Source organism: Anser cygnoides, chromosome 12, assembly GCF_040182565.1.
Source record: "Anser cygnoides isolate HZ-2024a breed goose chromosome 12, Taihu_goose_T2T_genome, whole genome shotgun sequence".
NCBI classification, from domain to species: Eukaryota; Metazoa; Chordata; class Aves; order Anseriformes; family Anatidae; genus Anser; species Anser cygnoides.
In genome coordinates, this window is record NC_089884.1 from 8,001,115 (window position 1) to 8,025,672 (window position 24,558).

The 24,558-nt window shown below is 34.0% G+C and overlaps 1 protein-coding gene across 3 annotated transcripts in view; it reads right to left on the reverse strand.

Moving 5' to 3' along the window:
• Positions 1-24,558, reverse strand: part of CDH8 (cadherin 8) — a 148,884-nt gene that overhangs the window by 46,023 nt on the left and 78,303 nt on the right. For all 3 annotated transcript variants that reach the window (XM_048068930.2, XM_048068929.2, XM_048068931.2), the window contains 4 exons: positions 21,873-22,040; positions 17,719-17,906; positions 14,716-14,969; positions 7,561-7,697 (listed from right to left, as the gene is read on the reverse strand). In XM_048068930.2, coding sequence (XP_047924887.1) covers positions 7,561-7,697; positions 14,716-14,969; positions 17,719-17,906; positions 21,873-22,040 — 747 coding nt within the window. The remainder of the gene's footprint in view (positions 1-7,560; positions 7,698-14,715; positions 14,970-17,718; positions 17,907-21,872; positions 22,041-24,558) is intronic.

Genomic DNA, 24,558 nt, shown 5'->3' on the forward strand with positions numbered 1-24,558 from the left:
ATATTGTCACTTTAAGCATTCCTCCAGTTTTCTGTAAGTAATTAACAAACATGCTTCACATAAGTTAGTCAAGTACATTTTCACTAATGACCCTTCTGCTCCTTACTTGAATCCTTATCTGTCTTGTGCCCCACAAAGCCTAAAACACCATTATCTAAAATTGTGTTATATATTTAAGTGGTGAACTGACATTGTCTCACCTAAAACACCACTTAGTTTCCTAATCTTTTGCATTTTATGTTTTAAACATTGTTCTCAAATTCCACTGTTTTTGTGAAATCAATGTTTGCAAATCTAGAACTGAGAAGTCTAACCTGGCTTTATAATGCCCTGAAACCAGAAATGAAAGAATCTAGACTATTGATACAGATCTCTGTCCTTTTCCTTGCTGTAAGTACTCTTATTACCTCCTCAGACTTCTTTCCCAGTTAATCATCCCAGATGATTTATTCACAGCTGCCTTACATGCTTTCCTCTGAAATCAAAGGTTACTAACTTGTATGCGGTTCCCCACACCTGAATTTTAATTCTAGCTCCTAAACGAGCGAGCCCAATTTATACAAAGATTGTTTCATAAGTGCACTCCTTTCCCATTCATATTCCCTCATAATATGGCTTCTCCCACACTGTTATCCATGTGGATCACGTCTCTTGCCATTCATGAGCTGAGAAAAACACTAAGGGGAAATCTTACAACATGTCTGAATGCACTTTAACAGCTGAGAGCTGCAAACCACCTTTATGCAATATGCCAGCCCTCCACTGACCAGTGGCAAATTCTCCGTGACCCATCAGAATCTATGGAGTTCTGTGTAGCCCTGTATGTACGTGCAAATGAAAAAAAAATTCCCTACTGAATTCTGTCAGTGCAAAAATGACGGATCATCTAGTTTGAGTTCCACTAAGCCAGAGAGAAAAGGGTCAAGCAAAAAAGGTTAATATTCCTGAGCTTCTCCTGCTTAAACCTCCATAAAGGCTTATTTCCTTCTCCTTCTAAAACTTACTGAAATTTACACAGCCCTAAATTACAGGTAATTATATGATGCACCCAAGTAACTCCCTAAAATGTTAGAATTATTGCTAATAATGCCTATAGTCATTTTTACAATAAAAGGCTAAATAACATTAAATAAATGAAAGCATGAGTGAAGGTATTCATGGCATTAAAAATGTACATTGTATCTGAAGGCTTGTTCTGAAGAGTAATTATGTCTCTTTCCTTTTTAATTAATGTTCTTGTATTTTTTAAAGTAATATACAGTATAGATAAATTTTAGTAAAGCATGTGTTGGGTGATGATTCAATTATTGTATTTATATTCTTGGTAAACCATAAAAAGTCTTCCTGGCTTTATGCCCTTTCCCATTAGGTGATAAAATTGCCTCATACTTCTTCATTTCTAAAGAATGCAGTTGGTATGGGTGATTACCTTTGTCAGATAGAGCCCACAGGTTTGTCCTTGAGATTATTATTCTCTATGCCTGGAAAATATTTATTGTGGTCAAATTACCATTTCCATTTCAAGATCTTGTCTACCTTTTCATCTTCTGCTTTGACTAATAATTCACGAGAATTTGCACTAGTTGTGGCAGTTCTGGTACTTTGCCAAACACTTTGGTGGAGGGAGGTGAGGGCTAACTACCCCACTGGTATGCTTTTTGTTTGGCAAGTATAGCTGAATATCAGGGGTCACTTGATAAAAGCAGTCAATCAAAGTCAAAATAATAGCTCCATGACTACACTGCCTGGAGAATAAGGAAAACAGAAATTCCATTAAAAAACCCTCACTCAGAAATGCAAAACTTGGCTAAAAGCATTGCTTTGGGCTAACAAACATCCTCTCCCATGCCATCCTGCATATATTTGGAATTCCCCAGCTGACTTGTTGCATGTCTGTGCATGTGATGCAGAGTGTGAGAAAAGAGAGAAGTTTTGGAAGAGCCTTCAAGTAACATAATGAAACAGAGCAAACGGATTCACGCTTCATCTCTCTATCTCCTAGTATATCTGAAAAGGCTGGAGTCCATACTAATTATAAAGTAACCTGTCTATGCTTGAATATGCTCATGGCAGTGTTCTTCCCAGACTTTAACTGAGATTTGACCTGAATGAGATTGCAGAAATCCAGTGCTGCACATGGTCATAAAAAGGCTAGGAAGAAAACACAAATCTTGAGTAGCCCACTCACTGTTATTTCAGGAGAACTTGAGAACTTTAAAGGGATCATCATTTATTTGTCTTTAAAGTTTGTGAGCCATGGTTTCTGTTATTTGTTGGTATGTTCTTCACAAATCTCTTTTGTAAATCTCGATTGCAAATTGGAATATATCTATTTTTTCTCGTTGAGATATGTGATATTATTCAATGAATTTCTACTATGTAATACACATATTCCTGAGAAAAGGATTACTTCACTTTTTAAAGAGAATTCCAAATAAGCATTGTTAATAATGGATGTATACTTTTCTTTTCTTTCTTTCTTTCTTTTTTAAGGAACTGGAATCCTGTGTCTCAAACAGATCTCAGATACAGTTTATGGGGTATGAGAATGAAAATATCAGGATATTCATATTTAAATTGGAGGAATATTATGCAGTTATATTATGTTACTAACACACTTCTTTCTTGCCTAAGTTAGTTTCTCAGGGATAAGTCTTTGCTTTGATTTCAAATGACATTTTTTCTCCATTTATTGCTGCTCTTGTTACATCAATTAAAAAGCAATGACTGAAGCATAAGGCACTTCCTTAGTATTAATCAGACATGCAGTAAGGGTGCTGAGGAAATACTCGCAATGTGGCTTTCACAGACATTAGAATATGGAAATGGGAATCCATGGATCTGGAGGTATAAAGAAGACAGAGCATAATTACTATACACCTTGTCCAAGTATGACAATCGATAGCTTGAATGATCAGAATGAACTCTATTCAGAATCTGTGGAAAATGTAGCAAAAATGTTCTAATAAATAAATCATGGCTATTTGATTTTCTTTTAGTAGCTGAATAGCATTGACAACACATAACTCGATAAGTACTACAAAACCTGTACAAGAAACTGAGAGAATACTGAGGAGGTTAGCTCAGCCTGAACTCTGCTCTGCTTCACTGCCCAGCAAAATTGCTAACCAGTTAATGCAAGCAACACGAGCATGTCAATGCGAACAGTAGTTATAGCTATAATTGTACCTTATACAAACTAAAAAATGTATTTGTGTGTTCAGATGAATGGGTTTACATATGACTTTAAGGATCCTGACTTTACTGGATTTTACTGAATGTCAGAAAATTCCATTTCAAAAAGTACCAAAGAAACAAAAATGTGATGAGCCTTTGTACATACTGAGGGAAAAAAGGAAAAAAAGGCATCAAAAGAAACGTCTGTAAGTTAATCATTCATTCTTACTGCACTGCAATTCAGGCTCTCAGAGAATACTTGCATATGCCCCCAGATTCCTTTCCTGTTCAGGGCTTAGCTCCAGAGAGCCCAAACATATGAGCAGCATAATCAGCCCTGACGTACAAAGCAAGGCTATATCCACTCCCCATTCTCTCATGCATCTCGCTGAAAAAAGCCCTCCCAACCTTGGCATACAACTTTAAGCTCCTTAGCCTTCAGCCATATAAGTCTTAAACATACAACAACAACAAAAAAAGAGAAATCTCATTAATCCAGTATTTAAAGTCCTGTGAGTGACAGAAAACAAAGTTCACCTTTCATATCCACAGACCAAAAGGTACACCCTGAGAGAAAGGTCAATTTGCCAATGAAACTCTACATTGTAATCACCTAGAAGTTCAGGCTCCAGTCTTGAATGAGCAGAGTAAACTTGGATTCATGGCAATGTAGAAAGAAAATTTAAGAATCAATTCAAAGTTTCAATAATTTTTCAGTATACTTGCAATAAGCATTAATACACGATTTATTTATTTTTTTCTGTGAATTCTAAGCCTGTATTTCAGAGCAATCTTTCAATGAGGTTGAAGTTCTTTATAATATTCTTTTCTTACCAATCCTTGTGATAGAATTCATCAATATAGTGAAGTCATTACATGAGCAGAGAGAGGAAAAGTTAGACTAAAAAGAAGTAAATATTAATTTAAATATATAATGAAGAATGTATATATGAATACAAGAGCAGAAGAAAGGGTGCAGGTATGTAGTGGTGTATACAATGAAAGCAACAACTAGAAACTGCTTCACAGAGATTAGGAGTCAGCCAGTGATGGGAAAGTGAAAGCAGGAAAATGCCACCCTCCAAAATGTACCACTTTGCACAGGTCTCAGAGTATGATTGTGGCACCAATAGCATTAATATATTCTGAATTAGAACTAGAAAAGACACTTGCCTATGACTAGGGAAAGGAAATGTCCTTCCTCCAAAAGAAAATAAGCCAAACTGCTCTTTTGCCTGTTAAGTACTTAAAGAAAAAAGTCCCCATGGCTCATGCTTTCATGCTTCTACTCCTAGTTTTGCTTGACATGGAAGGGTTAGATTACATTTTAGGTCACTCAGAAAGATTAAAAATAAGTAACATGTTTAAAATTATCCACCTGCACTCCAAAGCAGATTGCTATCATAAAGATCAGCCAGTCTGAATCTGTATCACTTCATCCTCAAGCCAGACGAAAACACAGAAGAAGTTATGTTCAATTCACCCAGACCAATCCTGTCCTGGAAGTTCCCCACCCGAGACAACCGAGGGATGATACAAATGAGTATGTTCGTCATGGTGACAGCAGAAAACTTCCAAAAATTACTTGTGCTTAAAGCACAAATTTAAGTGCAGGTAATGTACCGGCACAACGTTCTGAAAAAGTGATTTACGTTTTGGAAAAACTTGGTGTTTATGAAAGTGTTGATAAATTAAGATATATTTAAGATCCACCAGGCTGGGAATCATGAAGAAAAAAAATATCATGGCTTATGATTGGAAAGCAACTGCTTCAGCAATGAAATGGACTGATCATTGCCTATATAAATAGAGGTGAGCCCAGAACAGAAATGGAAAGCAGCTAGGTTAGGAAGAGAAAATGCTCCTGCTTGAATGATGCTGACATCCTTATTTTTATGGGAGAAACCAGCACTATATTAATATTACTCTCAGTAAAAGCATAGTTTAAAAATAATTTATCTTTAAATAAGCAGATATAGTAGTCTATGAAATTCAGCTCTTGTAAAATAATCCTATTAGGAATGCAAAAACAAACAAAAAACACCAACCTAGCCATCAGCAGGAACTCAAATGCTTAGAACAAGATTGGCATTATTATTTTCGTAGCCAGTCTGAACAGAGGCAATTTTACAACAGTGATAGGTGCTGAGGCTCCCATGAAGTTTTAAGACAAGGTGATTACTTATAAAATTCTTAAGTAATAATTACATTTTTGAAATCTGAAGAAGAAAGAGGCACACTTAATTCTGATGTGACTTAGAAATGTGTAATTCTGTTAACTTTGCTCCAATACACACATACAATCACACGATACACATCAAAAAAGTTAATTGGAGAAGTTTCTTGAAAAATTATTCTTTTTCTTTTTTTTTGTTTTAGACTTTTTGGAGGAAATAAAATGTAAAATTACTTCACTTTACACCTTTTTATTCCAGTGTCTGAAAAGCTTTGAATCACAAACTAATAATTCTTCTTTTGAATAATTTGAATTCTTCAAGAATTGAATTTTCAAGAATTGAAAAAATTTGAAGAATTTTTGAAGAATTTGAATAATTCTTCTTTTGAAGCTATTTGTAGATCTCATGAATTGAGATTTCTCATGTCTTGAGAAAATTGGTATGGAGATTTTTATATCTTTCTCCTTTAAAAACAGCAGAATTATTAAGTGGCTTGATATTAACCTGGCAAAAAAGATGTTCTATGAAACTGGAGCTTTCTTTCTTTCTTTATGCAATGTGATTCACTGTGTTGGCTTGGCTTTCCTGCCAGCAGAAAGTATTCTTGCTAATTTATCAAAGTAGTGTTTGCCCACAAGATTTAATAGCAATTAACAGAACACTGTTGGCACAACTGCACTGTTGGCAATGAAATACACAAATTATTAAGGCAGATCGTATGAATAGATTTTACAGGAGTTATAAGTCGAGAGCTTATGTTTACTCAGACATACCTTTGTCATTTATGCATGCATGTCAGTTATCCCTCCCATATTCCTAACATGTTTGTTTTTAAAAGCAAGTACCAAAGAAAAATATTGGACAAAAAAATGTTCCAAGTAAGCATCTTTTATTCTCCCATTCATTCATTTATTCATAGGTACAACATTATGAAACTGACCTCTAAAAGTTATCATAACACTATATCCTTTAAAAAAAAGATACTCTGGGGGAGAAGCAAGCATTAACATAATTGTGTTTTCTACATGCAAGAATTAGCAGCATAGTTCATCAAGCTCTGAAGACAAACTTTCTTATGACAATGTGTCAAGTGTGCATGCACTTATGGGAATTATGCATATATATTGATCACAGAATAGAAACTTTAGCAGAAACATTTTCTTAGTTTATGTTTCAGTTATGAAGACAAGGGATGACTGACCTACTTCCTGTATCTTTGTGGTTTTTGTTTTTGTTTTTTTTTGCTTCAATATGTTTATGTCAAATCTATGGTTTAAAATATACTGCTAATATTAATAACAAATAATGTCTTATCAGATCCTGCCACCAGCACTTAATCACAATTCCAAATTAATCAATAATTCTTCTTGACTAAAATCTAGAACCCATATTTCCCAGACAGGGTGAAGCTCCTGGCTCCCAGTGACTTAGGTGTACTGATCAGTCACAATAATTTTGTAGATCAGAGTAATATGTGGTTTTGGTTATGGCTGTATATGAGTAAATTTATTCACATGTATCACAGAATCACAGAATGCTCTGGGTTGGAAGGGACTTTAAAGACCATCTTGTTCCAACCCCCTGCCAAAGGCAGAGACACCTCCAACCGGCCCAGGTTGCCCAAAGCCCCATCCAGCCTGGCCCTGAACATCTCCAGGAATGGGGCATCCACAGCTTCTCTGGGCAACATGTTCCAGTGCCTCACCACCCTTTGGATGTTTTTCCCAAATATTCCCATTCCCAAACATTAACACCCAACAAAAAAAAAATATTCTTCCAAAATCAAATATCAAATAGGGCTACTTTAATGTAACATAACCATGTGCTTAATCATTTATGGTACTGAAACAAAGTATTTCTCAGCATTAAGAACTTTTGCGTTGAGTCTACAACTTACTTCAAGTGTAGCAAAGTTCTATTTCTTCTGCCTTATTATAACTCACTACATGTCTGGTTTTTTATATTTACTCTATACACCCTCTATAAATGTCCTTGTATATCTCTTCAAACTCTATATTACTTTATTCACTGAAACAAGCACATTTTTGAAAATCACAAGAAATGGAACTTCATCAGAAATTGTTTTCTTTCAAAAAAACCTGTACTTTAAAAATCAGTGTTTTATCTTTTACTTATACACAGTTTCCACTGCACACACTGATAAAATTAATTATAAAGCCAACAGAAAATAGTCACAGATACTTACTAGTTTCAGTAGCTACAATAGTTATGTTGTGCCACATATTTGTTTCTCTGTCCAGTGGAGTTGCCAAAGTTATTTTCCCATCTTCTGCATTAATGTTGAATTGTCTCTCAAGGTCAGTATGGCGATCAATGGAAAACCTACAAAATAGACATCCCTGTAATCTACTTAATGAAGTTGGTGTAATCCATACAATCACAAGACAATTTATGGAGCCCTCTGAGAGCTGCAGTTTTATAGCCAAATGGATTGAGAAGCTCAATTGTATAAGACAAAATGACAAACTGAGACTAAAAAAAAATATAATAATAATAATTGCCCAAGGAGTAATTAGCTGTATACCCAGTATGAAGGTCATAAAATGCCCTTGGGTTCACTAGGTAACATCTTTGAAAAACGGTGCTGATCAACAGTTAATTATACAATCCATCACATTTATTAGACAGTTTCTATGGTATTTCACAGTAACTGCTGATAATTTCAAGAGTAATGTATTAAGCACACAAAAACGGTGGGCTTCATGGTTATTTTTAAAAAGGCTGAATGATATTATTTTACTAACAAATTTCATATTAATGAAGCATGGACTATTCACCATGCATATTATTTCGTTACGGTTCAAGCAGCTCCATGGGCAGAAGGCAGTGAATCACCGTTTACCTGTAGAACACTTCAAACACTGAAGGAGCAATTGTTTTATAGACTGACAACACTGATTTTTAACAAAACAAGTTCTATCTGACAAGTAGTCAGAGTTTGCAAATGTGAATTTCCAGTTAAATTATGCAGCCGAAACAGAGCCAGCTTGAGAGGAAAGAGCTGCCATAGATTGCTCCAACAGTGCATTAAGCAGGATGATGATTTAAAGCTCAGGACGGGATCTCCAGGAAAGCTTTTATGTTTGCCCATTTTCAGAGTTATTTTATTAATGTATTATTTGTAAAAAGAAACTAAATTACAAAATTAAGCTTTCCAATTTTGTGATAGAAAAAGGTACAAAATGAGAGAGTTTATCACTGAACTATTGATATAGTTCAATAAAAATTGACTTCAAGGGTTTTTAGTGAATCCTAACTGTGGGTTTATGTAAAAGCCTTTTAAGCCTTTGTGTCTATGTATTACAGAACCTAACAGCATGCACTGACAATTTTGCATCTGTTCTGCATTATATCTAGGCATAATAGGGTGAGTTAGGATACAGTGTCAGACTGGATTATATTATGTAGTGGCCAGAATAGTGACTCAGACTGCCAGTTTCTCATTACACTTCTACTTTTTTCAAACACACCGCTAAACTCAGCGATAAAAGTGAGAACATATTTTGCTACAATGTCAATGGCACAGTTATCTGAAAATCATTTATGCCACTGTTTTATGCTTTACCATAAGCAAATAAATAAATAAATAAATAAAAATCTGATTCTGAAGTTCTTCTATATGCCACACTAAAAACTTCCTAATAATTCAAACTCATTCTGACAAAACACCTTTGTTTTCAATGCATGTGTAGCATTAGGATCTGATGTCAAAATTTAGGATTATAGCTTTCACGTTTTTTATTTCAATGTCAGATAATGAGTTCACATTTAGAATAAAAGATAATGTTGCAATCAGGACACTTGTGCAATGCATTCAGTAAGTTACAATTGATTTTCAAAAATTAGTTCAAAGTTATAACAAAGTTAGTGCAAATGTTTAAAGACTGTGTTTATTACCAAAGATCAAGACTAGCATAGTCACACTGGTAAGGAACTTAACAAATAATGGACTTATGAATGAATCCCCGTTAAAAAAGGAAATGTGATTTGCTAGACATTTTTCTATTTTGAAACTCTCAGAAGAACTAGTTTTACTCACTTAAAAATTAGTAGTTTCATTAAAAGTTACAATACAAAAATATGAAATCAAATTTCAAGTGTTTTCAAGTGCCTAAAGCTAGGCATGCACATCTATATTTGGACATCCAAGTAAACTGATTTTCTAGTGAACTCCACATATCACTTCTCAATGGTTTAATGCGAACTGTACTACCCTCAGCATTTCTGAAATCAGGTCACTTATATGGAGGAATAAAGCTGTAGGTGCCTAACTTTAGGCAATCATACTTGAAAATGTATCTTAACCTTACTTTAATGTCTCCCTAGTTCCCATTTAAGTATCAGAAGTAAACTTCTGGTACTAGTGAAGTTGATAAAAAATATCTTACAGACTTACAGGTTTAAACTTACAGGTTTAAAATTTCAGTCAAAAAAAAACAAAAACAAAACCAGAAAGCAATCAAAGTAACTCTTTTTAAAGATCTCATTACGTAAAACTAATCTTTTAATTCTTGAAGTTTATGCAGAAGTTAGTATCAGAGCTCTGGTACCAATTATGAATTCTGACAGTCCACAAAGAAAATAAAATATGAAATGCTTATACGCTATTTAGTTGACCTGGGCTTGACATAAACTTCACTGGGGGTTAGGTGCATTTTTTCCTCTAAGGTTAAATGTTTTTTTAAATATCTGTGAGTTTATTATATTGCATTTCATCTCATCCCAAGAGTATTTATTCACAATGCAAAAACAGCATTCAAAATGAAACATTTTTAATGTAAATTTCACAGGTTTACAAGACTACAAAGAGGTAAAACCCTCTCCTGATTTTAATTTGATAAATATTTGGTACAAAATAAAAAACTAAATTTGCCAAGTCATAAACCAGGGAATATTAATAGTACGTTTGCAGTTTCCTTTTCATGATAATGGTATTATAACTCTTTTTAATGGGAATGCATTGTCAGATCCATAAGCTAAACATAAAACGTACATTTCTCTAAAAATGAGAAAATAATATCTTGGGAAATAATATATGTTGAAATTGCCATAAAACCAGTGCAGGTTATTGGGAGGTTTTGGTTAGTTTATAGTTCTGCTATGGCAATTATAGGAACAATCTCATAGAGGTTTAACAGAAGATTTAAATTGATTCGTAGTCCTTCTCCCACACTACTGATACGGCTGTTATGACTTAATTAGATCTATTCTTTATTTGAACCAATCTAAATAAGAGCTGAAACCATTTTTTGCTGCACCTGCTGAGATTTGAATCGCAAGACTGATACCCCATCAGTGGTAAATCACCATTGTTTATTAATGCCAGGCAGACAGGACAAGCTACTTAGTGACTGATAAACAGCTGCACCATTAGGGAGGCAGAAAATATCGTATCTAGATTTTTAAGGCCTGCTGTGAATTAAGAAAATGATCCACTACTGCCAAAGATGAAATCTCTTCCAATATGAATGGGGAAAACCTGCCACAGTGAAGCTTATCTCTCCACAGAGAAAGACACTGAAAGGCAATGATTTATAGGAGGGCAGAGACAGTATAGGAAGAAAGATTATTACTCATGCTTTTTGCTATGCACTTGGATCAAGCTTTATCCAAGATAATTTACTGCAGATAAAAAGACCATGGTTATAAAATAACAAGAGAAACATGAAATAAATACTACTGGAATCACTAGATTTGTATGCTAATAGATAATGATCTTTCAAGCCTTATTATACAATAAGCCAGGATGTACCACCCTTACTAAACTACAGTAAAGCTTTACAAATAGCTCAGCTGAATCCACTGGTTAATTCCATTGCCAAGAGAGACGTATGTGGTCTAAATGTGGTAAAATGTGAACTGACCATGTCTACAATTATTAACCAAATCTGTAAATCTTTTTCACAATCAGGTGTAAAAGTTTGTATATTAAAGAATACAAACAGCACAATAGCAAAGAAAGAGAAAAGAGAAATACTGCTGCTTATGAAAATAGCACCGGGTTATGAAAGACAGGATATATTTGGACTAACCTAAGAACTGAAATGAAAAGACGGTTCACATTCACTGGAAAAAAAGGATAATGAAATCATAACTCAACTGAACACCACATTATCACTTAGTCATTCAAAGATGCTCTTCCACAATTATGGCTAAACATCAACAATATGAAAGGTACCATGCAACATATGCATCCTTTAGTCCCATCCATCTAAAAATGCCTAAATTTTAAAGATCTTTGATAGGAGATTTCAGACCACTAACCAGAGTCACAACCCTTCATTTGACACAATATTGCTTAATAACCTTACTGGGGTATTTCCTTAAGATGGGCTTATTGAGAACCAGACTGGAAACCCACCTATAAACCTGCTTACTCATCTACAATAGGCTTTATGCCCTTCAGGTAAAGTGAGAAAGAGATCAGAGGATGTGTTTCATCCCATTTAAGCAAGCGTAACAAAAAAAAAGTACAGTTGTACTGAATAGAAATGAGGTTAAACATTTTTGTAAAAAAGAAACACTGGAGAAGAGTTTCTTTCCAGTCTGTTTCCTATAATTTTTCTAAACTCTTTACTGTTTTTTTTTTCCCGTGACTCAATTATCAGACTAATTCCATATCCAGAGACAACCATGTTTCACTTCATTTATTATACCTCAATACTCTGAGTTTACTGAGGCTGTGTGTATAAAACTAATGTGAAGCGGATGCAATATAGGTAGCACATAAGGTGATTCTCTAAGGTGATTTGTGTTGCTAGGGTTTTTATAACCAACATGCACAAAAGCTCTGTCCACCCAAAATATTAACAGAACAGATACATACTGAAAAATATACTTTCCTTGAAATACAATTGTTTTTTGGTTCCAAAAAATCTATTTTAAAGACAATACATTAAAAATGGCAAGGCAGTATTCAAACACTCCTTTGTTTTTAGAACAGAACATTTTAATTCTGTTTTTCAAAACTTTTAACTTGTTTTTAATATTTTAGAAAGTGTATTATAGAAAATAGATGGATACAGATAAATTATACCATATTCCTGATATACTAACAGAATAAACAATTGAAACATACAATCAAATGAAACATTCTAATCCAACAAATGTTTCCATATTTTTTCCATAATCTATGTTCCTTTTTTTTTTCAGAACCAGAAAGTAGCTACATTTCTGCTCCCTACTTACCTCTGATGAATATTTTTGCTTCTGTAATAGTAAAATTAATAACTTGAAAATTCTCTTTTTGCCTTGAAATAATTTTCATGCAAAAAATGGATTTGGTCTTTCCAGAGCAATCCCAGATATATCCAGATTAACCAGATGAACAAAGAAGAAGAAGAAAAAAGGAAGCTGCATAGATAATTGTGTATTCCTTAATTATCTATCATGCCAATGCCATGGAAAAATTACAAGATAAAATTTTAAATGACTATATATATTTTAAAATAGGATATAAATCATACTAATTAATAAGACATTTTTGTTTAAATTTAATTAATTTTGGCTCATTCTCTTTCATGCATATCAATTGTTTCTATATGACTTGATAAAATAATAATGTTCTAATTCTGTTTACACATATGAAATATTTTTGCTTTCAAAAGTTTGAAAATACCTTGATCCTTAAAATGATGAAAAAATGGAGATGTGGTAAAGATTTTACACATCTCAATTTTTTGGTCTCGAAGAGAATGAAAGGGCTCAATTTTAGGGTATAAAAATGCCTGTAGCTGGGCTAAACTACTCGGAGTTTGAGGCAGGATTAGAGAAGGTCGAGGAAACAGAGCAAGAGGGGCAAAACAGCCAAGGTAAAACTGAAGCAGAGTTGAAGCCAGATGGAGATAAGGAACAAAGAGGACACGTTCAAGGAGCAGAGGGGCACAGGACAAAGCCAAATGCAGAACAGAAAGCGGAAGACGAAAAGAACTAAGGCTTGATTGAAAAAATGATGAGTATCGAGCTGAAGTAAATGGAAGAAAGCCAACTTGCTGCCACCACGTCTGGTTTCACACACCTTTCAAAAGACCCAGTTTCACAGTGGCATTGCAAGCCCTTCTTCACACGTCAGTGACAGCAGTAATAAAATTGGGGATGGAGCCACTGCTTAAATTGTGATAGATCAAACTGTGTACATTCTGTGTTATACTTTTTTGTATTTACTCAACACTATTTTAACCTGGGTAACTACTCTTATTAATTTTCTATTTTTCTGACCAGATGACCATCTTTGATCATCCTGAGAGCTTCTCTGGTATGAAAACAGAGTAGGCATGTGTTACTGGGCTGTGTGCTGCAGTAGCAAGTATATCATTCAATTACTTAATGTTATGTAGCAATATTTGATAGTTGATGCTAAATTTTGCTAGGTTTGAAAGGATGATTTCCAGGCGAGATACTCCATCTGCATGCACAAGTTCTAATATATTCTGAATGTCTAATTCTGAAAATACTTAAATGTGATATACAGCACGTAGGCCCACTAAATAAAGGTTTAAAGTTTGACTCTGCAACAAGGATAATGATGATTAGAAAATGTACATATGGGATAGATGACAATTAGCATCATCTTCACAACACTGACAACTGCTTATGTAGTTTATATTCTGTATGGCAGGAATGGACAGTGATGACTATTAAATAAACTCTCCAAATATACTTTTACTATTAATTTGACATTTTGTTGTTTCATTTCAGAATGTTTTTAGCAAGCAATACTATACATAGTAAAATTTGGTTTGGAAACAGTCACATCACTGTTTAACTAAAGGGGAGGGAAAAACGTGTGCTCATGAAATGAGATAGAAAATATACTGATCTGATGAAACTGAAATAACAGATTTTGTTCAAGTTAGATCAAAAAGGGAAAATATTGCAAATTGAAAATGCAAAAGTCATATGGGCATAATCATTTCTGACTTCCTATGATTAAACCAGGAATAGGTTTAGCCAAAGGAATACTAAATATGGTTTTACAATCTTACAACTACATGGAACAAATTCAGTATATTGTTAGTGTAGAAACTAGTGGATTATTTAAAGTAAATACAGACATATACACTGATGAGCCAACCCCACTGGACCTCATACCCCCCTATTTCTTATTTTCATTGCACACTTACTGCTTGATAAGATTATTCATGTAGCAAGGAATATTTTTGTGATTTTGGAAATTATCTGAACTGATTAGTATAACACTTCATAAAACAAAGAAATCCTATACCAGTATTTTATAGAAATAAAACAGAGAGAGAACAGTGTCATACATACAATGTATGGGAAAACATACTTAGTATACTACCAGCAATGTTTTCTTATGAGAACTTCAGAGCAGCACTACCTTATAGGACTGGAAGACACATCGGGGTCATGGGCAGTCACCTGACCAATCACAGAGTTAATAGCAGCATTTTCATGCACTTCCAGTAGGTAAGTAGGTGATGAAAAGACCGGTGGCTCATCAGCATCCTCTACTACAATTTTTACTGTTGCTGTGTCCTTGAATGGTCCTCCACTGATGAAGCGAGGATCAATATGAATGTTGGCTGCTTCTACCTTCAGAGTATAGGATTTTTTGGTCTCAAAGTCCAGTGGCTGTTCAGAAAGACAAAGATAAATGTCTTTTACTAATGGCCACAGAGAAAGAGCAAATTAATATAACGCTGATGGATGAAAGTCATGTGTATTTAATCACATTCAGTGAGTTTTAATGCATCCACTTCCCACTCCCAAAAATTCAACCTCCAAATTTTCTAGGCATATATTGATATCTGCTTATTAACCAAGAGAAAACAATACTCTTTTTCTTTTTTTTCAGAAAAAAATTACCATAATATTCTCTCTCATGAATTATACTACTACAATTACATATCAGATAAATACTGCAAATTTGTCTGTGATGACATGACTTGCACACTAATAATATATTTAATCAGTGCTTTTTTAGCTGTAGATAAGAAAAAAATATATAAAAAATATTATCTCCACAAGGAATAAATATTTTATTATTTCCAGAACTATGTGAGAAATTCAAAGAACTAGCAATTATTATTTGTTGGACAGGAGAGGCATTAGGTGGAAAAAATTAGAGCTAATCATATAAGAAAGTACTGCAATATTATTGCACTTCAGATAACTCTGCATTTCTGTTTATAGGGCTAAATGAGGTAGACATCTCTCAGGAATTTCTGACAATTGTAGCAATTCCTATTTCTGTACCTTATTTTTTCTTCAGAGAGAGAAACACGAAACCGATTACTTTATTCTACCAATATACCTTCCATGTCAACATTGTTTTTACTATTTTACAGCTTCATATTAAAACATAGAAGATGAAAACACAGTGGATTTAAAGAAATGAAATACCAAATAAAAACCAAATCTGCGACATTTCTGAATATCAGAATTTTTCATTATAGGAGATTCAACTTTGTGTCATGAAGCACATCAGTATATTCACTATATAATTCTCTTGTGTCTCACAATGATTCAAGCTTCAAAGATGCAAATTGCCAAGCACTGGAAAGATATTAAGATTTGCATTACAATGTTCCAGGGATAGAAAGCAAAGGACACAGAATCTGTCTGAATCTGTAATGCAAATACTAGCAAGAACACAAATAGGAATTACGAAACTCTTTCAGAAAGCCCGTCAAAGCCTTCAGTATGTATACTTTTGAATTTTGTTGATTTTTTCTTCAGGTATAAATCGGGCTCTAGTGGGATTTGCTCTTTCTCACAAATTCTAGTAAACATGAGAAAACCTTGCTTCTTTGGCAGCTCTTAAATTTGCAAGCTTTTGTAATTACGAATGGTGATTTATAAATCAGCATATTCACAATTTGCTAATCATAGCTACTGTATCATTTTTTTCAACTGCTTTTCATATGCTTTATAGAAATGACAGCACCCCAATACATATAGTCATTCTTAATCAGACTATCATATTGAAAATTTACTCTGCATTGTCTAAAACTTATGCATTTATGCTGGAGAAAATCTACTGGTGAACAGTACCCTACATACATCATCTACTGTAGTAGAAACAAAATGATTATTGCTGTCAAAATGAATATATGAAAAAACATTATGTTAGAGTCTTAGTTATGAAATAAAGCCAAGGGAACTGGGGCAAAAGGCTAATTGCCTTAGTGTACAAAGGAGGCCACAGCATACAATAAACAACAATAAGGAAGATCAGAGATGTATATCATAATTTTCTCTTTAGGATAACAGATCTAATTTTAGACAAATATACATAATTTTATAGTACTTCTAGAGTGCTGTCCTCCTCACTGAGAAACAGAAAATAAAAACTTCCAACAGCCATTCTGTCTGGCCTCTTTAATTACAGATACAAGTTGAATATTAATTACCTGTACTCAGGTACTTTTTTTCAGTGCACGTCATGCTTTTTTTTTTTTTTTTTTTTTTAAACACAGAATCATTTAGAGTGCTCTGTGCTACATATTTAAAACCCTCCATGCCAGTGTTATGAGTTATATTCATATCCTTCTTTGGAACACAGCAGGGGAATCTGTTCTGTTTTCCTTCCCCCAAAATAATGAAAATGAAGCCTGCAATTACTGTTTCATTGACTTGAATAGCTAAACTGTGTTCTAGATATGCTGTCTTTCTCCACATTTCTGTATATAATTGGGTGTTCCTTCTGTTGTGTATACATAAATACCTCATCTTGCATACATCAAGATTGTGTAAGCATAGAAAAGGTAACAGTTGTAGCCTTCTCTACAGCCCAAATTTGGCATTTCTCATGTTAAACAGTACTGATGTCCTTTATAAGGTTCACTGAAATCATTATTCATTGAGCAAAGAGAGTTCAACAAGAGAAAAGTTGGAAGATTTAGCCTCTTACACATCAGGTAATTTAAATAATAAGCTGATACCTTTTCTCTGAATAGTATTTGCCCAGCTATACAGCAAATGAAATAACAGAGAAAAGTATTTGATGAGTACTCAGATGAGATTTTTTGAAAGTTTACATCACCAACAAAGGAAATTCTGATCTACTCTTCCCTTTTGGAGCCAAGGAAGCAAAATCTGTATCATTTGAGCACATGAAGCAGTGGCTGGACTCAGGAAGTCCAGACAAGATTAATGCATGCCCAGAACAGAAAATACTTCCATGGAAGTCTCCACAGTTGTCACCTAAATGGCGCTTCTGAGGGACATGGCTTATACACCCCTACACTTATCAATTCACTGGCTTAACACCTCATCTGCAGATAAAAGAATCCTTGAAAATCCAGTATGTTCTCACAAAGTACAATCTGGTTGGGTATTTGTATGTGCAATAAACATTTTTTTAAGAGATATAGTTTACCTTTCTCACTCTAATAATGCCATCCTGAGTTTGGGCATCTGTAGTGATTTCAAAAATATCCATTCCATCTCCTTCAATAATATCATAGGATGACTTAGCATTTTCTCCAATATCCAGGTCATTTGCTTTCACTCTTCCTATAGGTTCACCAAGAGCAACATCCTCCATTACTGAGAAGTGATAAAGACCTTAAGAATAAGAGGAAAAGACCAAACATTGCACTTGATTCCAGTATCTGTTGTGTGCTCTTCATTTGTTTATACTACCTAAAAGCAAACTTGAGATGTGCAACTGATACAAATCACATTTACATGGGTTATTACTGAAAGCAGCACAACATGTTCTTTACATATTAATGTTCAGTTTGCTGTACATGAATGTTCCTTTCACTGTAGTAGTATCCTGCCTCCTGCTTGCATAGGTTCCCACTGTTGCTGAACGTAAATATTAAGCTACTTTCAACACTGCAAATATGTCATATGTTGCCTACTGCAGATACTGCTGAACTTATCTTTTTATTTACAGGCTTGTAGCTATATTTTTGATGGAATTCAACCTCCAAACCTTAGCTTTTGCTCTGTAGAAAACTCATCTACTATGGAAAAGATGCCATTTACAACTTTAGATCTTTACGACTTTTTTGTCTCTTATCTTTTTATTTGACCTGTTTTTGTTTTTTTTAACCCTTTTCCACCTCCCTTTTGTAATAAGAAACTCCTCAATAAACATCCAAGGAAACTCACCAACTTTAAGTTGTAAAGGAAGCGATAATTTTTCACTGTATTTATTACTGTGTTTCCTATTTGTTTATAGGTTTAGATTAAATCCTGCTACAAAGTGCTATTCAAATCTTCAGCATTTTTAATGTTTGTAATACTTGCTTCAAATCATGTGACCTAAAATGTTTCAAAAATCTATTTTGAAATTCTAATATTTTAGGTAAGCAGTTTACTAAAAAAAAGAACAAAATACCCATTTTATTATTACACCTCACAGTTCTTAGCATCACTTTGAAAACAGAAGACACGTGCATGTTTTATATCAACAATTCTTTATGGAATGCCTATCTTTTTTAGCTCTTGGTAATTTACCCTGTTTGATGCCATGGTTAGTATGTGACCTAAGCAACTGTGATGATACTTAGTAGTTAAAACAGTCAAAAAGGAACTCAAGGTTAGGTGATGAAACTGGTAAAAGCAATATAAATATTATATGACAAAGGGTGCTGGACTTGTTCTTCTCTTTCTTCACAGTTGTTTTAAAACAACTTGTAGTTTTTAGTGTAATGTGCAGCTAGCAGTTTTCTAAAGCCAAAATATTCTGGTGTTTTTGCTGAAACTATCTGTAGGCCAATTACAACAGCTACAGTTGAAAGTATGAAGGAAAACGAGGAATTCACAAATCCCTATAGTGATTTTTTTTTCCCTTTAAGCTTCTAGGCTAAATTATTAGAGACAATTTGGGGCCATCAACATTCCTCAGGAATATTCCCAATATCTCACAAACAACAAGCAGGTAAAGCAATCCTACAGAAAGTGCCTGCACAGACTAAATTACATATTCATAATTTATACTGCTGTCCACACTTTGTGGCTTGACTCTCCAGACACAGTTGATTGCATTTTCTGGTTGATATTTTTTCTCAGATTTATTAATGTAGTTTAGAAAATATTGTAAAAATGTTAATATTATGATGCAAGTGACTCTTTTACATAAATTGCTCTCAAGTATTATGAATTGTCCTGTCAAGATGTTATAGTTCAGAACTGACCAAAAATCCACATTATGCTTCTTTGAAACCCTTTGGTTTTTACAGCAATGCACAGTTCTTCTCAGTATAATCTATGGTAAACTGCCAGGTTAAAAACTTCAATGACTTATAAAATGACTCTAAAATGATTTTAAAGAGATCACAGAAGTAGTGAAAGTTCATCTTTTTCATTTCCAAAACCCAGGAGGCTAACACTTTTTGAAATCTAACCATAAATATACATTTCTGTCCTGCCTGGAAACAATAAACCGATAAAACACACTGCTTTCTGAGTTCATTACAATTTATTGTGAAAGCAGCATGTATTACACCTTATGAATTTCTATTTCATTCCAGTTAGGCTCTATTGTAAGTTTGATCCTTTCTTATTTTCCTTTCCAGGCAAATGCCAACTGTGCTTTAACAGTGTAAAAAATGCTACAGATTTGATCAGCTCTTGTATAAGGTTAGAGTCATGACTAATCTGCAATGTTAGGCAGCATGCTCGGAATACTCAGTTTTAAAAGGCAGAATTTGTAATAGAATCCAGTTTAAATATTTACTATGGCACATCCTCATTAAATGCAATATATACATAACATAAAGCTATAGTACACGCATTTTTTTCCTAACGAAATTGCATAATTGTCAGAGTTCTAACAGGGTGGTTATTCCTAGATGGTAGTTTGAATTCTGTGCTGGAATCCACTAGCTGTAACAGCTTCAAAGACAGCAACCCACTCTTTGTTGAAGGAAAACTAATCTGCATTTTCCACATTAAAAATATATTTCATGGATTTGTGATGCAGTCTTCCTCAGCCTACCCAGTCAACATGTCACTATAACCAAACTACAGGAAAACAGATATGAGTAAGCTGCACGGGGAAAGCACAGTTTCATCTCCACATGCATTCACTCCTGTGCTTCCTGCTGAGACCTCCAGCAAATGTACCAATTAGTACCAGTTGTGTTGCTGATTTTCTGATCAGCTTTTTTCATACTGGCTGGCAAAGACTTTATGACACAGAAAATATTGATACAAATACAAAAGCCAGGTAAGCTGGCAGAAGTAGATGCGTAGTCACAAAGTTAGAGCTACTGTACACTGCAGGCAAGAAATGTCCCTCTGTGTTCTGGTGATATGGTTCAGCCAGGAGTCTCATCCATAGATATTTACATTATTAAGGGACTTGTCATCCTGTGTTGGAAAATACTACTGTACAAGTGCAAGCCACGTGTTCTCAAAGTAAAAAATACATGCATTTCATATTTTATAATAAGAAAATCTTTTATTGTGCATAGAGCGATTATCTGTTAAAAACACTATGCTGAGGTAATAAAATATTTTTTTTCTGAATAAGCTTTTACCTCTGCTTATTTATTTTATAATTCTTTGTATATATATATGTATATCTCTGTATGTGTTTGTATGTGCTTTTTCTAGACTATGGGGAAGTATTTATCACATGCTGAGTACTAAGACACCTATTTCTCTCTTTGTGTCTTCAGAACAGGGCAAAAGTGGATTTTAAGTGATGCACATGTGTAAAAGAAATCATTTTACATTCGGTGCATAGGTACCTTGTTAGAAACACATGCTACTAAAAAAGTAAAAATGACACAGTCAAGATTCAAACTCTCTCCAAACCTAATATAGGCTCTTAATACCGTACAACAAGTGTTTTCAGAACAAGCTGGATAAAAAAGTAAGTTTCTAATAGGGTATTAGATTGCACCTGTTCCAAACAAAATCGATCCAGTCATTATGCTCTTCCCGTTTCTTTTTTCTTTTTGTCTTCATCTTTGAAATAGACTACAAAGCTTGTAGAGAATCTCAGCAGGATGCCAAATCATTTTAACCTAGCCCAGCAAGATATCCATTGGAACTACAGTAGTAAATATAGATTTGGAATTAAAGATCAACAATTATCTAGATATAAACTTATTTTTCTTTGCTTTCTTCACTTTTACCTAATTAGTCAAACCTTTATTTCTTTTATCAGTTGCGTATGTCTTTTACTGGTGGTGTCCTCTGTCTGCAAGAGATGGAACACATACAAAAGCAACTGAAACTACCACTTAGAAACAACTGCACTGAAAGCAAAAAACACCCAAATAAAAAAAATGAAAAAAATTCCCCAAGCCCTTTTGTGTGGATGTACAAGAGATAACAAGGAAGACAGAGGGCTTTGTACACTGCTATGGGCATAATTCCCTCCTTCCTTAAAGCTCTTAATCAGGCAGAGGACTATTAATCTTTCTCCAGTAGCAGCTACAGATTTTTAAATTGAATTACAAACCCAGGCAATATGATGATAAAAAAAATCTGGATTAAAAAAAAAAAAAAAAAAAGAGGTATATTACTTTCTTACACAGGAGAATGAAAACACACAATGACACTTACTCTGTGCAAACTTGGGAGGATTGTCATTAACATCAGTGAGTGTAATTGTCACTGTCGTAGTTCCAGAGAGTCCACCCATATGTCCTCCCATGTCCTTTGCTTGGATGACAACAAAGTATTCTTCTTTGGCTTCTCTGTCCATGTTGGGAAGAGCTGTTTTAATTATAGCTAGAATAAGGGCAGGGGGAGAAGATTGTCAGATACAGACCCAAATTCAGTTTTGCAGGTATTTTTATGAATATAGGTTAATATTGTTATAAAAACTGAACGCTAAAGATCCAGCCTCTTAGTACCAAGGAAAAGAATAGACTAAGATTTTAAAACAGTATATTATTGGTCACCTACCTTGATTTAAACAAAAGTGCAAGCAAATCACAGTCAAAAATAAGAATGATTCCTACCTGTGATACTTATTTCTTTTTTCTTGATAAAGAATTTGGTTTCTTTCTTACCTCCCATAGAAATAAAATGTTTTCCCATAGAAATAAAAAATCAGGAATTGTAATGATGCATTCTGCAAATAACTCCATTGTTATAAATAAGGTGACTTATAAAAAGCGTGTTAATGTAGAGTATTACATTTTTTCATTCATAGACCTGATCAAGGTGTCACTGAAATATTATTTCAACAGCTTTTGTATTAAGCCTACCATAACTTTTTCTCCATTATTATTTTTAGGCAAACAGTTTCCACTGTTATTTTATTTTTAATTAAATTAAAAAAAAAAAAAAGTAATTTACACAGTTAAATCAGGCCTAGACTTGTAAAAAAAAAAAAAAAAAACAGCCACATTTAGTATTCTGCATTTTACTCTAAGAAAAGTTAACTAATTCAATAAAGTGCTATTTTTCTGAGGCGTGTATTTTAATTTGTCTATTAATGCATGATACACTCTATCCCTTGGCTACAGTTTGAAATATAAAAGAAAAACTAAAATATCTTAATAAGTGTCTACAAAAGAATTACAGTTTCTGACCTTTAAGGTATAAAATTTTGGGGTATCTCTGGGTGATGACACTAACACAATCTGTTATTTCAATATTCCTATCTACTGTCTCAACCATAAACCATTTACTAGAGGCTAAGAGGCAAAGATAAATTCAAGTTTCAATTTCAAACAAAATGAAAATGTAAAAAAGAAATGTACTCTTTTAATTACTATAACTGGAGCTGAATGTTTTTAAATATTGAATATTTCAGAATTATGTGGGTTGTTACCACCTGTATTTCTGTGTTCACTATCTAGAGGACTGAAATCAGCTAAAAAAAAAATAGCTTAAGTATCTCTTATGAGAAACTCTTATGAGAAACTAACAAACACAAAAAGGCTCCATCCTTTCCTAAAAAATTAATGTGATCAAGACAAAAGGCAAAGAGAGTTATGCACAGAGGATTTCAAAGATAACCATTTGTTTTATTTATTTCTTTATTCACCAGTTCTCCAGTTGTGCTCACAAGAAATACTGAAATTTTCAATCTACTTTTAGAAAATTTCAGATCACCAAATTATAAAAAAAATAAATAAATAATAAGCTCACCAAATAGTAATAGGCATACAGCACATTAATTCAACCCGTTCTACTTCAATTCAAGCCAGAAATAAATTGAGAATAAAAACAAACTCAGTTTCAGCATGTTATGATGGATGAAAATGATATGCGCCAAACAGGAGTGTAGTTTAAAAGCAAGAGATGAGAATTACCAAAGACTAATGTAAGGCAGGTAGACGCTTGTTGGAAAATTGTATTCAGAAAAGTTATCAGTGGCTTACTGTCAAAGTGGGTGGATGGATAAAGTTGTTCATAGGGTTTGTTCTGCTTCTAGCATCATTCAGTATTTTCTGAATGACGGAAGACAGGAAAAACTTATCAAGCCTTTCAGGTGACACAAAGTTGGGAGTAACTGCAAATACTAGAAGAACAGAATTACAGTTCAAAACAATTTTGACGGATTGGATAGTCTAAAAAAGCAGGATGCAACTCCGTTTGGCAAATAAAAAGTATTTTGTGTGGGTGAAACAGTTAACTTCACAATTACAATAGAGCAGGTGACTCATGAGATAAAAAAATGTGGAGTCAAAAGAGTTGAATATGAGTCAACAGCATTTTGCTGTTAAAAATGTTCAAGCATTTTCTGATGATATTTTAGCTAGTATATTGTATGCAAGAATGGTGAAGTTATCCCTTCAGTCCCCACACACTGCTGGAACAGTGTGTTTGATTTTGGGTATTCCTCTTCTGTATTCAAACTGATGAGGAATGTCCAAAGCAATGAGTAAAATAGCAGAAAGTCTGAGAAAAAATCTGGTTCGAGTAGGTTAGGGAACTATGAGCAAAGAGTCTGCAGCCAAATATGCAAAACGTACTGGGAGCTACTCTCCTTTCCCAACGAGAGTAAGAGAAGAAATGATGGACCTACGATGTAAATGACAAAATGGGTTTCAGTTGCAGCACAAGAGATTTCAGTTAAACATTAGGTGAATGCTTTCTACCAGAGAATGTTAAGTAAGTACAGTTAGAGAAGGCTGCTTCTAGAATTTATAATATTTCCATCACTAAAAGTCTGTGGGAACCTATTATTCAAATATTTGTTGAGAATGAGAAGGGGTAGATCTCATCTTTTTTGAAGGTAGGGTTGCTTACTGCATACTGCTTGAGGTCCCTCTCCATATTGCCTAAAACTTCT